The sequence below is a fragment of the Salvia splendens genome, chromosome 8, assembly GCF_004379255.2.
Source record: "Salvia splendens isolate huo1 chromosome 8, SspV2, whole genome shotgun sequence".
NCBI lineage: Eukaryota > Viridiplantae > Streptophyta > Magnoliopsida > Lamiales > Lamiaceae > Salvia > Salvia splendens.
The window spans coordinates 6,511,924-6,526,555 of record NC_056039.1 but is presented as its reverse complement, the minus strand read 5'-3'; the positions used below and the strand labels follow the sequence as shown (position 1 = coordinate 6,526,555).

General features: G+C 41.8%; 1 protein-coding gene across 1 annotated transcript; it reads left to right on the top strand.

The window, feature by feature from the left end:
- The first annotated feature begins 6,096 nt into the window (after window positions 1-6,096).
- LOC121745656 lies at window positions 6,097-6,897 on the top strand. The gene has a single exon (XM_042139639.1). It carries the CDS (start codon window positions 6,097-6,099, stop codon window positions 6,895-6,897), a length of 801 nt encoding a protein of 266 aa, XP_041995573.1.
- Window positions 6,898-14,632: the final 7,735 nt, after the last annotated feature.

Here is a 14,632-nt window from a genome sequence, read left to right as displayed (position 1 = left end):
AATTGTTATCAATCAGTCATGTGACAAAAGAATTAAATTGCACTCTCATGATGCAACCCAACTTTTGCCTATTGCATGATATCAGAACAGTGGAAATGATTGGACGTGGCACTGAGCGGGATGGGCTGTATTACGTGGACGAGATAGCTCAACAAGGGACCGCTCTCATAACTCATGGATCAGCAAATAGGGAAGTTTGGCTCTGGCACCGTTGTTTAGGACATCCTTCCTTGGGTTACTTAAAAACTCTCTTTCCTAAATTTAATCAAGATATTTATTGTGAGACTTGTGTGTTGGCCAAAAGTCATAGACATTCTTATAAATCCAATAATACTCGAGTTGATTCTTTATTTGCACTTGTTCATTCTGATGTGTGGGGTCCGTCTCCTGTTGGGGGTGGGCATGGGTTCAAATACTTCATTCTTTTTATAGATGATTGTACTCGCATGGCGTGGGTTTATTTTATGAAACAAAAAAATAAAGTTTTTGAACACTTTAGTCACTTTCATACCCTCATACAGACCCGATTTAAAAAAAACATAAAAATCCTTCGATTAGACAATGGGGGGGATTTGTAAACTCCAAAATGAAAGCCTTCTGTCATGATAAAGGCCTAGTCCACCAGACTACCTGCCCATATACCCCCGAACAAAATGGTGTGTCTGAAAGAAAGAACCGTACTCTCTTAGAAATGGCTTGCGCCATGCTCGTCGAATCCAATATTCATAGACAATTTTGGCCTGGAGCTATTGCCGCATCAGTCTATCTCACAAACCGACTACCCTCTAGTACCCTGGAACTCAAAACACCACTCGAGGTTCTTTCCACACTAGCCCAAATACTTGTACCCCTGACACTTCAGCCTCGAGTATTCGAATGCTCGGTTTTTGTACACATACCTAAACATGAACGAACCAAACTCTCACCTTGTACCGTAAAATGTGTCTTCGTGGGGTATGGAACAACTCAGAAAGGGTACAAGTGCTTTGATCCTAAGACCAATCGCATGTTCTCTACCTTGAACTGCAATTTCCTTGAAACCGACTACTTCTTTAACCACCTTAGCGGTCAGGGGGGGAGTGAGAACGACCCACTAAGTCGGTTATCAAAGTTCAATCCTCCAGGAGGTCTACCAGGAGAAGTCGTCAACATCACCAACCAGACAGTCAAAATACAGCCCTCACCCATCAGTGACACCGCCCAAGAAAACCCCCCTACTGATATCCGATGTAAGTACTTCTGATCCCTCTCTTGAGCATGAGGATATTGTCTATAATGCTTCTATACTTGGTGAGACTGACCCTGAAACAGATATTGAGCCGGACTCTGATGACCATGAGGCGGAAATCCGTGATCTACTGGAGGAACAAGTGAGTGAAGAAGTTGGAGGATATAGACTACCACCGAGAGCCAACAGAGGGGTCCCAGCAAGGAGATACAGTCCTGAAGTTATAGGCAAAAAGGCTAAGTACTCAATAGCATACTTGGCTAGAGGACAACTTTCAGAAATGGCTCACGCATTTGAAGCTGCTATTTATGAAGAGGAAGAAGTTCCTTGCACTGTCGAAGAAGCCTGGAAACACAAACATTGGCGGGAGGCAAAATGCTGAAAGAGATGGGTGCCTTGGAGAGGAATGGCAATTGGGTGAAATGCAAGATACCAGACGGAAAAGGAGCAGTCGGATGTAAATGGGTGTTCACTATCAAACGCAGGCCAGATGGGTCCATAGAAAGATACAAGGCTCGGTTGGTAGCAAAAGAGTACACCCAGACATATAGAGTAGATTATGATGAGACGTTCTCTCCAGCCGACTAACTTGTTTGATTATCTATGTAGACGACATGATTATCACTGGAGACGATACAGAGGAAATCGAGAGACTTAAGGGAAGCCTATCCCAAGAATTCGAAATGAAGGACTTAAGAAACCTTAAGTATTTTCTGGGTATAGAAGTGTTGAGATCTGAAGGGGGCATTTTCTTGAGACGAAAGAAATACATCTTGGATATTCTGGCTGAAACATGACTTCTGGATTGCAAGCCGGCGGACACGCCAATCTTAGTGAATCACGACCTTCAAATCCTGGAAGGAGCGGAACCCGCAAACCAAGGAAAATATCAACGCCTAGTTGGGAAACTCATCTATCTCTCCTACACTAGCAGTGGCGGAGGGAGTAGGGACAAATGGGGTACGAGTGTACCCAAAAAAAATGTAGTAGTATTATATATTTAAATACAAATTCTGAGTTTATATTAATAATATATGTATAATGTCCCCCTATTTGGCTACTCCAAAACTATGCGGCTAAAAACTAATGTCCCCCTAATCCATATTTGGCTATTCCTCCAATAAATACTGGAAAAGAAATAAAATACATTTAATAAATCAAAAGTGGTAAAACTCAATTTTAATTCCAAGCATTTTCTACAGAACACAATAAAAATAACAAACCTATTGCCATCCCCAATTGAAAATCGCCGACTGCGCCTGCTTCTTGTCTTCTTCCGCCGCCGACTACCGCTTTCTAAATCCGGTTTCTTGCCTTCTTCCGTGAGGGAGGATGGATGGGAGATTCACTTGAACAAGGTAATCTCAATTTGCAATAAACATGGCATTGTTGTTCCAGATATGAAAGCTCACTATAGCCCTCATGGAAGATCAAAACGTTTTGTTCAACAAGTTTTATATCTTCATCATTTTCGTGTTGATGTGTTTATCAAAGTGATTGACTTATTACTTCAAGAACTTGATAATCGATTCGATGAAGTTAATATGGAGTTGCTCAGATGTATGGCTTGCTTCAATCCTAAAGATGGCTTCTCTTCTTTTGATAAAGAAAAGGTACTCAAACTTGCCACTTTTTATCCTTCCGATTTTTCAAACATTGATTTGATGGATCTTGAGTGCCAACTTGATATATTCATTGGAGATATGAGAAGTGATGAAGACTTTCAGAATTTGCGAGATATTAGTTCTCTTTTGGTGAAGCTTGTTGAAACAAAAAGAGATGTGGTTTATTCGCGTGTGGTTTTGCTTATCAAGTTAATTTTGATTCTTCCGGTTGTCACTGCAAGTGTAGAGAGAGTGTTTTCTGGAATGACGTTTGTGAAGAATAAGTTGAGAAATAGAATGGGTGATCAACCTTTGAACGATTGTTTGGTCATTTTCATTGAGAAATAAGTGTTTCTACAAGTATCTGATGATGATATAGTGAATCGTTTTGAAGAAATGAAGACTTGTCGAAAAATAAATTAGATATAATGTAGTTTATTTTTGTATTTTGAAATGTATGACTCTAAAATTTGTATATTTCAAAATATATTGCTTTTAGTATTAGTTTTTATTTTTGGTATGTTATATAATGATTTATCATATGACTCGCACCCCTAAATATAAATTTCTGGATCCGCCACTGCACACTAGGCCTGACATCGCCTATGCAGTGGGGATTGTGAGTCAGTTCATGCATAAACCGCAGAAAGATCACTATGAAGTTGCATTGCGAATTATCAAGTATCTCAAGGGAACTGTTGGCCATGGGATAATGTTCAAGAAGAATGAACAACGAGGGGTTTATGGATATGCGGATGCTGATTGGGCAAGCAACCCAGTGGATAGAAGGTCGACAGCATGCTATTTCACCTTTGTTGAAGGTAATCTAGTCACTTAGAGGAGTAAGAAACATAAGGTGGTTGTTTTGTCCAGTGCTTAAGCAGAATTCAGGGGAATTAAAAGCGGACTAATGGAGATCTTATGGCTGAGAAGATTAATGAAGGAGATTGGACTCGCCCCAGAGAAAAGCCAACTCTTCTGTGACAATAAAGCAGCAATCAGTATTTCTGAGAACCCAGTACAGCATGACAGGACCAAACACGTCGAAGTCGACAAACACTTCAACAAAGAAAACATCGAGAGTGGAGCAGTGGAGCTGCCGTTTGTTCGGTCCGAGGATCAACTGGTAGACATACTCACCAAAGCGGTCAACTCAAGAAGCTTCACGAGTGTATTTTGCAAGTTGAGTCTTGGGGATCCCACCCTCAACTTGAGGGGGAGTGTTAAACAAGGAAAGGCGTGTAGAGGGGGTCACTCACAATAATTCCCCAAGAATAGATTGATACAATTAGAAGGAAAATTGATACCATTGTAATTAGATTGATATCCTTCCATGTATTCATACTTGTAATACCTATTTAAAGGAACACAAGGTACATCAATATACATCAAGGAATTATCGATCTCTCTACTCTCTCTACTGCCTCTCTCCCTTAAACTCCCAAAAGATGTCTGATACACAACTCAAGACTATGTAGTAAATGCATTTTTAGGTACGTGATTTAAAATAATTGTGTTATGTGAGTTAAGTGAAGATAAAATAAAGTATAAAATAAAATTAAGTACATAAATAAAAAGAGAATAAAGTAAGAGATAATAAAGTAAAAAAAGAGAAAAATGTGTTGTTAATTGCTAAAACAGAAATAACTCAATTACAATAGGACAACTCAAGAAGGAATACAACTCAGTTATAGAGGGACAACTCAAGAAGGAATACAACTCAGTTATAGAGGGACAGAGAGAGTAGTATATACTCCCTCTGTAGTATTACTAAATAGAAAGTTTTGAAACAATTAAAAATAAGAAAAAGGGACTGCTATTTCAAAAAAAAAAATGAATAGAGGACTAATTTTATGTCATGGATGGAATTACATTTATATATTCTAATAAGTATTCATTATCGATTAAATATTGATAATTTGATATAGCAATTACACGTTACACTTAGGTTAGTTTTCTTCCTAGCAACTATAATTGAACTATTTATAAACTTCAACCATTAGTTTAACAAAAATTTCATGAGTTTAATTAAGTGTTCAAATTATAAACATTAGTTCGGTGGAACATACGAGTTACCTAATTAAATTCACCTTTAGTTTTAGGATAATGCTCCATAAATCTATTTAGATAAGAGATCATGAAATTAATTAAAATTCATAATTAAATAAAAATTGTTCAATCATGAGAACGGTTTCAAATAAATGTATATATCTATTACCCGATCCCTATTTAAATGTTCAAGTAGTATCGCGTGCATTAATTAACAGATCAAGTACATTTATTACGACGTGAGTATTTTATTATGTGTGAGGAGTTGGATCGAGGTTGGTTACTTTTTAGTACCGTATAATAAAAAATACTCTACTTATGTAATTACAATTGAACTATACGTAAATATACGATGCATCCAATTTTCTATTTCTGTGAAGATATTATAATAGAGTAATAATGAATACATCTATACTCGATTAAATGAGGATGATAAGCAAGAGCATAAAATCAATGAAAAAAACAAATAAATCATAAAATTTCCATCCCTTCCAACATTCTCACTTGATCCGGTTCATATATACGCGAATTATACTGCAAATCTTGTTATCGTGAGAATATAAAAATATTAGCAATTAATTAATGCATAGCGTAATTGTATTCACAGTAAAAATACATTTAAAAATAAAATTTTTGTTCTCTCTAAAATTTGCATTAAGGTCTGCATTCTACTATTTGAATAATTAGTTTATTTGCTTAAAATCCATTTTGTTAATAAAATTATTATTAAAAGAATCATAAAATGACCCGTAAAATTTACTCCCCTGCAAAGAGTATGAACTTTGGGTTCAGCACGAGTTTTAATGCATTATTGGTAAAGTAAGAGAGATATAGATAGATAGATAGATAGATAAAGTTTTTTAAATATGGTTAGTGAAGAATGAGTCACGTCTCATTAGAGAGAAGAAAGTTTCTAAAATTGAAAGTTCATACTCTTTAGGGACGGACGAAAAAGGAAATAGTGCATACTCTTTAGGGACGGAGGGAGTAATATTTTTAAGCATTAATTGGAGAAGTATTTTAAACATAGGAAACAATATAAGTATCGTAATAAGAATACGTCATCAATAACATCATCCCATGTTACATACTCCCCTATTTCAGAAATTCCAACTTGTACATATATATACTCTCACGTTCTACCTATATCGAAATGTGCAATGATCCATCGATATAAAATAAAGAAGAGTGATATGATTAACCAATCTTCTCAAAATGTCAACGAAAACGAATTATAATCCAAACTCTACCGTGAAAGAGTGCGGCAGAATCTTCTGCACCACCTTCCTCAGCCTCGTGCCGCCGCTATCGCTCTTCCTCTTCACTCAGCTCTCCTCCGCCCGCCATCAAAAAACGGATCACCACAAGCCCCACAACACCGTCTCTACTTTCCTGCATACTAACACGACCTCGTTCCTCGGCATCCTCGTCCTCGCCGCCGCTCTCGTACAAAGCTTCACCGGCGGCGAGGAGCGCGCTTGGCTCACCAGCATACGGCGTCGTTTGCATGCCGCGGTGGTTTGGATTTTCTCGATGCAAGTTTGCCTAAGTTTGTGGATTTACGGATTTATGGAAGTCGATGATGAGTCTCAAATCGGCGGCGGCGGATTTAGGAGTGTGGTTATGGGTTTGGGATTGCATGAAGCGGTGGTTTTCTGGCGGCGGTATGTGGTGAGGCCGGTGATGGAGGAGGCGGTTGCCGGGCTCCGCGGGGAGGGGTTTGGCTGGGGGGAGAATTTGTTGTTGGCGGCGGCGATTGGTTGTCTGTGGTGGCGGAGGTTGAGGGGGGAAGTGGAGGAGCAGCTGGTGGCGATGGGGAAAGTTATGGAGGAGGTGGATGTTGTGGGGTGGTTGTTGTATTGTTCGATGGCGGCGGTTGGCGGAGTAAGAGTGGTCAAAGGTTTGTTTTGGGTGGTCAATGGGATTTTCCGACGTCATCCGCGGGTCAACGGAGAGGCCGATGGTAGTTCAGGTTTGACAATAAAGATTGAAACCGAAATACGGAATGTAACTTAATTATTTACAATTGTAATATTTTCTTGTTTTACAACATTACATGTGATTCAAGTCTAAAATATTAACATGTCTCCCAAACTCCAAAGGGACGAAGACTAGTATGGTTAAAGTTTAAACCCATTGCTTCATCTCTCAAATGTATGAAAAAAGTTAAATTAACCTTCGTTTATGGAACATTTTAGTAATCGGATGCATGCCTATATGAGAAATACTATAAGTCTTTACGGAGTATAAGTTAAAAACATTCGATTGAATTAAAATATAAAAACAACACTGACTAATCAAAAGTGGTAAGTATGAATTACTCCTACAATGAGGACTAATAAAGTACAATAGAGAAGAAGAGATAATAATTATAAAAGAAAATAAATTTATTTCTAAAAATTAGTTTAGCTTGGCACTCCAATATTAGCTAGCTAGGTAGTAAATGATAAGGCTAATTTCATGCATGGGTCTAGGGATTTAATTCGTGGTTTTACTAGGACTAACGCACGTTTTAAGCCAGGTGTGTGAAGGAATTCGCCAGGTCCAGGAAAGAAGACCAAAAAATCACAAGGTCGAGGAACTGGCGATTTAGTGAACGATTATGAAGAGAATTGCTCGACGGAGGAAGCTCCAGAGTTGAAGGGTAGAATAGAGATTTCTACGAAGACTCAAGGGCTATTTCCGCATCTATAAAAGGCAGAAGCATGCAAGCTGGAGGGATCTTCCCGGGGGAGACCTCACCACAGCCTGTTGCTTAGTTCACTTTCCCACACACACACTTGATACTAGTTTTGAGGAGATCTCAGTTCGCACGTCCGGGTTTCATCTTAGCTTCTGATATGGTGTAACACCGCTCTTGTTAAGAGCGAAGAAACAATTTATTTTCTGCTTTCCGCATTTTGCTTACTTTGCCGAGCTTCGTTGTTCGAAGCTCGGTTCGCTGTTTTCACCGAATAGTTTCTGATTTAGATGCAAGTTTGATTTTCCGTTATGGCGATTGTGTTGATTTCTGGTTTGATCGTTTCGCTTATTGAGATTTTGGAGTTTTAATTTGTCTGAGTTGGATGCGTTTCGCAGCTGTTTACTGAGTTATTGCAGGTTAATGGTTAGATCTGGGAGATTGGAGTTGGATTGTGGAAGAATTTTGGTTGGATTTGCTGGATTTGTTGGTTGTTGGGTTCGGATGTCTTGGATCCGGAGTGGATCAAGCATTCTGCCGTGAATCTGAGTAGTTTCGATCTGATTTTCATGCTTAGTTTACGTGATTTTCTTTCATTCCGTCTAGTGTACGCAGATCTGATGTGTTTCCGAGTTGCAGCAAGATAACGACGACCAAATCTCTATATTCTGTTCGAATCTCGCTTTTTGCTCAGTTTGTTAATCTGCAGTTCTTTCCGTACTTGCCATTTTTGGAATTATGGTCCCCACCTTCAGTCATATTCTGTTTAGCTAGATTAGGTAGTTGTTTACACTGTCTAGCAAGTGGTTATGTTTCTTGTTGTCGAAGTCTGAATTTACAAGTTTAACATGTCCTAGGTCTAGCATTTACATTTTCTGCCTAGGTCTAGAGTTAGTTTAAAATTCTCAACCCTTTTGTTGCGTGGCAGCAGCCATTAGTCTGTCCAAAGTCTCTGAGCACTACTTTGCGAGTCCATCTCTGTGGGATCGACCCCACTTCCCTATACTAATTCATAGTATTCGGGTTGAGGGATTTATATTTTTTGAAGGAGGGTCGATGTGTGTCCAACGACCAAGCACTTTATGTTCTCTTAAGTTCCTAGACCTTGTGCTCTAGTGGATTTAAGGAGCGTGGTGTCTTGACCTAGCGCTTGCAGTGATCTATTTCTGTGCACACTCGATATATACATACAACAAAAAAACCTCGTTTCAAATGGCGCCGTTGCCGGGGATGGATGGCGTACTTTGTGTTAGTGCCTAGAGTTTTTGGTGTGAATAATTTTAATTTACTTTTTCTTTCTGTTTTCTTTGTAGTACATGAGCAGGAGCTTCCACCGGAGTAACTCGTCTGGTTGGAAATACGGTCAGTTCGTTTGGAAGATCAAGGATACAGCCTCCACTGTGACTACCAGATCAGGGTTCACGACGGGAGATCCGTTCCCGACTGAGTTTTTGAGTGACGAATCTTGGGAATCTTCAGGACGAACAGATCCGGAGTCCCCACCAGAATCGGAAACAGAGTCAGAAACAGGGGAGGAAGAGGAAGTTGAGATGGCACACGTAGCGGACCCAGATCCAGAAATAGGGTCACTAACGGCTCATCTCGATGGAGAACCAGCACACGCAATAGTGATGAACCCACGTCAGAGATCTATTGAGATCAAAACGAATGTGTTAGGTGTCTTGCCAACATTTTCTGGGCGAAGGAGTGAATGCCCATACGAGTTTTTGAACGAGTTTAGCAAGTTATGTGGCATTCAAAGGAGGCCTAATGATGCGACAGAGGAGGACTATCGCTTGCGCGCGATTCCTTTCACTCTAAAGGGGGAGGCAAATACATGGTTGTTGAGATTACCCCCGGATTCTATCCGCACCTGGAGGGACTTTAAATTGGAGTTCCTAGATTACTTCTTTCCATCCAACAAGACGAACGCTCTGAAGAAGGAGATAGTGGAATGCAAGCAGGATTACGATGAGTCATTGAGCCAATACTGGTCAAGGTTCAAGGGATTGCTGGACGCATGCCCGAATCATCGGATGATAGAGGCAGAGACCTACTCTCTGTTTTATGAAGGGGCAACTCCCGAGTCTAAGGATTTGATGAACTCCTCGAGCGGGGGGAATTTTACAAGAAAGAGAGGAAGTGAGGCAAGAGAGATTTTGGGAAGATTAATCGACGCCAAGAAGGCGTATGACAGTACGAGGAATGCTGTGAGAAAAGGCTCTGTGAATGCATTGAGGGAGCAGGAGGATGACAAAGTTGAAGCAAGGATTGATAGGCTGGAGAAAGCCTTGCTGAATGCTATCGAAAAAACTAATACAGCCGCACCTAGGGAAACGGCTAAGTTGTTAGGTCCAGTAGATAATCAACCCCAGCAATATTACGGACCTCAGGAAGGTGATTACCAGGCCCAGGCGAACGCGATGGGAAGTTGGAATCCTGATGGAAGTTGGAACCAAGGAAGACAAAGAGATGCACCCTGGAGGAATCACCCGAACTTTAGATGGTCTGAAAACGAGCAAAGCCAGCCAGCACCCCAACTGAGTATACAGTCCGCACCGCAGCCCGAGAGGCAGGGTAACTGGAGAAATCATGAGGGGCAAGGAAATTGGAACAACCGTAATCAAGGAGATCACTCGACCTGGGGAAACAAGAATCAAAATTATCAAGGGAATTCTTATGTACCACCACATCAAAGGAATTTCCAAGCACCTTACCCAGGTCAAGGAAGTAATTTCAACAACAATCCAGGAGGTCAAGGGCATATTCGCCCAGGCCAAGGAAGTGGAACAAACCAAAATATAGGGCCAGGCCCTAGTCAGCCAAGCTCTAGACCAAGGAACCTTGATGAGATGGTTCACGACCTCGTTAGTTCCCAGCAGCACATTCAGAACAATTTACAGTCGAACAATGATGTGGTCCACAAGCTTCAGGATGCGCAGCAAGAACAGAAGGCGGCAATGGATATGTTGGCCAAACAGTTGTCTCAAATAGCTACTTCCTTGAGTGATATGCGGGGAAACGAGGGCAAGATTCCTGCATCGGTAAGACCACCTGACAAAGCCAATATTAGCCAGATCACGCTGAGATCTGGGAAGGAGTACGAAGGGCCGGTCATGAGGTACAGAGAGGTCACGACCCCCATTAAGGATAAGGAAGCAGAGGAAAAAACCACTGAATCAAGAAACTCGGTTGAAAGCAACCCTGCAGTTAGAGATGAACTTCAGGCAGGAGATTTAGAGAAACGGCTGCCCAGGACAATCGAACCATTTTTCCTAGATCCAGAACCGGAATTGGTAGAGAAAAAAGGAGTCGATGAATTTTCAGCAGGTGAATGTTCCGGAACCGGGAAACGACCAAAACCTTTCCCAAACCGAGGAGAGGCAAAGAAAAAGAAGGATGAGCCAGTGGATCTTGTGGATATTTTCGGGAAACTGGAGATAAATCTACCCTTCTTACAGGCTTTGAAAATGCCAGTTTTCAGCAAGTTCATCAAAGAGTTTATAGCTGGGAAGGCTAGACCTAGTGGAAAAATCTTGATAGGCGAGAATGTGTCCGCGGTAATTCAGAAGCGGAGGATGCCTTCGAAATGCAATGACCCAGGTATGTTCACCTTGCCTATTTCCATCGGCGATGTGAAAATTGAGCATGCTATGTGTGACTTGGGAGCATCCATAAATGTGTTACCCCTGTCCATATACAAGAGGTTAGTGGGAGTAGGTATGGTGGATACGAAGGTTGTGATCCAATTGGCGGACAGGTCATGCATCTGCCCTGAAGGAGTGCTCGAGAACGTAATAGTCAAGGTACACGACTTCCTGTACCCGGCTGACTTCCATGTGATTAAGATGAGCGATAATGAGTCTGTAGAGTCTGGCGGAGTATTATTGGGGAGACCTTTCCTACGAACTGCTAAGACTATCATTGATGTCTTTGATGGTACTATCTGTCTCGATTACAATGGGGATAAATATACATTCAGCATAGATGAGGCAATGAAGAAGCCACTTGATGTTGAAAATATGCATTCTGTAGATATCATTAACCCCTTGGTCCAGGAATACCTCGAGACTGAATTAATGCAGGGACAGATTGAGAACTCAGAGATGAGTCATGCTGTTGATAAGGAGGTGGCCAGTTGGTGCCAAGCAATGAATACGAGCAAGTTGTCAGATGAAGAGCTAGCAGAAGCAATTCTGGAATTTTGCACCAAGCCCGAGCTAGCCAGATCGAGGGAGACACTTTATGGGGCAAGCAAGGAAGATCTTCCTGGATCGACTAAGGGGATGACGACTGGAGCTGCAGAAAAGAACCCCCTGCCCCAGGAAAAAGATGTTCCCAAGAAGGAGTTGAAAACACTTCCGCCAGGCCTAAAGTATGCTTACCTTGAGGCGAATGAGACTTTTCCGGTGATTATCAACAGCAACTTGATCAAGGAACAGGAAGAGGAGCTGCTGAAAGTCATCCGAAGGAATAAAAGCGCTATTGGTTGGACACTTTCTGACTTGGTAGGGATTAGCCCTGATCTGTGCATGCATCACATTCGATTAAATGAAGGAGCGAAACCCTGTAGAGACCCTCAACGCAAATTGAATCCCAATATGAGGGAGGAGGTATTGAAGGAGGTATTGAAGTTGTTATCCCTAGGAATCATTTATTCCATACCAGACAGTGAATGGGTTAGCCCAGTACACATGGTACCCAAAAAGTCGGGAATCCAGGTTGTCAAGAACGACAAGAATGAGTTGGTACCGACCAGGCTAGTCACCGGTTGGAGGATGTGCATTGACTACAGAAAATTGAATGAGGCAACCAAGAAAGACCATTTTCCCCTTCCGTTCATTTACCAGATGCTGGAGAGATTAGCAGGCAAGCAATATTTCTGTTTCTTGGACGGATATAGTGGGTATTTCCAAATTTACGTGGACCCCGAGGACCAGGAGAAGACAACTTTCACGTGTCCGTTCGGAACGTATGCATATCGGAGAATGCCGTTTGGCCTTTGCAATGCACCAGGCACTTTTCAACGATGTATGATGAGTATTTTCTCAGACCTGCTGGAAGATTGCATCGAGATCTTTATGGACGACTTCACTGTATACGGGGATTCATTTGATTCATGTCTGGCGAGCTTGGATGTAGTGCTGAGAAGATGTCAAGAGAAGCACTTGGTTTTGAATTTCGAGAAATGCCACTTCATGGTCCCTGAAGGAATTGTCCTGGGGCATGTAGTATCGGAAAGGGGCATACAGGTGGACCAAGCAAAAGTGGACGTGATATCAAAACTGCCCCACCCGACAAATCAAAAGGAAGTGAGGGGATTCCTAGGTCACGCAGGATTCTACAGGAGATTTATAAAAGATTTTGCCAAAATTGCTCAGCCACTCACTCATCTGTTGCATAACGATGTTGAGTTTGTTTTTAATGAGGGGTGCATTAAGGCTTTTCAGCTGCTGAAGGACAGATTAGTATCTGCCCCCATCATCAGAGCACCTGATTGGAGTTTGCCGTTTGAAATCATGTGCGATGCGAGTGACTATGCAGTAGGGGCGGTGCTAGGTCAAAGAGTTGATGGAAAAAGTTACGTGATTTTCTATGCGTCAAAAACGCTAAATCAAGCCCAGAAAAATTACGACACCACGGAGAAGGAAATGTTGGCAGTCGTGTACTCTTTTGAAAAATTTCGACCATATCTGCTCGGGTCGAGGGTGATAGTCTTCACAGATCACGCTGCGATAAAGTACTTACTGGCAAAGAAGGAGTCTAAGCCAAGGTTGATCCGATGGGTGTTACTGTTACAGGAGTTTAACTGGGAAGTCAGAGACAAGAAGGGGACGGAGAACAAGGTGGCTGATCACCTGAGTCGCATTTACCAAGGTGAGACGGATGAAGCAATACCTGATGCGTTCCCGGAAGAACATCTTTATTATTTTAACGATTCTCCTAGACCTATCAATTGGGAAGAAGTAATGGCAGCAACAGGTCCAGGAGATGCTGAAAAAAGGAAATGCCAGGCGAATGCAGAGCCATGGTTCGCTGATCTAGCAAATTACTTGGTCACTAGAGAAGTGCCCAGTTCCGACGAAATTTCCCGGGCCCAGAAGATGAAATTGAAAAGTGAAGCCAAATACTACTTTTGGGACGATCCGTATTTGTGGAAAATGGGAGCTGACCAGGTAATTAGGAGATGCATTCCGGAGTGGGAGCAAAGGGATGTGCTGAATCATTGCCATGCTTTGGCTTGTGGGGGTCACTTTGGACCTAGGAAGACTGCAAGGAAGGTTCTAGACAGTGGTTTCTACTGGCCTACATTACATAAGGATGCATTCGAATTCTGCCAGAATTGCGAAAGGTGTCAGCAGATTGGAGGAATTTCTAGAAGGGACGAAATGCCACAAGTTCCGGTGATTGTTTGTGAGATTTCGATGTTTGGGGTATGGACTTTATGGGTCCATTTCCATCTTCATATGGGAATACATACATACTTGTGGCGGTGGACTACGTTTCGAAATGGATAGAGGCAAAAGCTACGACCTCCTGCGAAGCTGCGGAAGTAGCCAAATTTCTGCGGTCTAACATTTTCAACAGGTACGGGATCCCTAGGGCTGTCATCTCAGACCAAGGAACCCATTTTAAGAACCGTACAATAGAGGCTCTCATGAAGAAATACGGAGTCCACCATAGGTTGTCTACGCCTTATCATCCTCAGTCCAATGGCCAGGCAGAAATATCAAATATGGAGATAAAGGCCATTCTCGAAAAAACGGTGAACCCGTCTAGGAAGGATTGGAGTAAGAGACTGGATGATGCATTATGGGCTTATAGGACAGCTTATAAGACACCTATTGGTATGTCACCATATAGGTTGGTATTCGGAAAAATGTGCCACTTACCCGTGGGAATCGAACACAGAGCATACTGGGCGGTCAAAGAGATCAACATGAATCCGCAGGCTTGTGAAGAAGAGAGGAAAATGCAACTCCAGGAACTGGAAGAGTTACGGCTTGAGTCTTATGAATCTGCCATGTGGTATAAGGAAAAAACTAAGCTTTGGCATGATAAAAATCTCCG

Excerpts from the sequence above, each read along its gene's own strand:
- LOC121745656 (XM_042139639.1), top strand. The coding sequence starts at position 6,097 with ATGTCAACGAAAACGAATTATAATCCAAACTCTACCGTGAAAGAGTGC.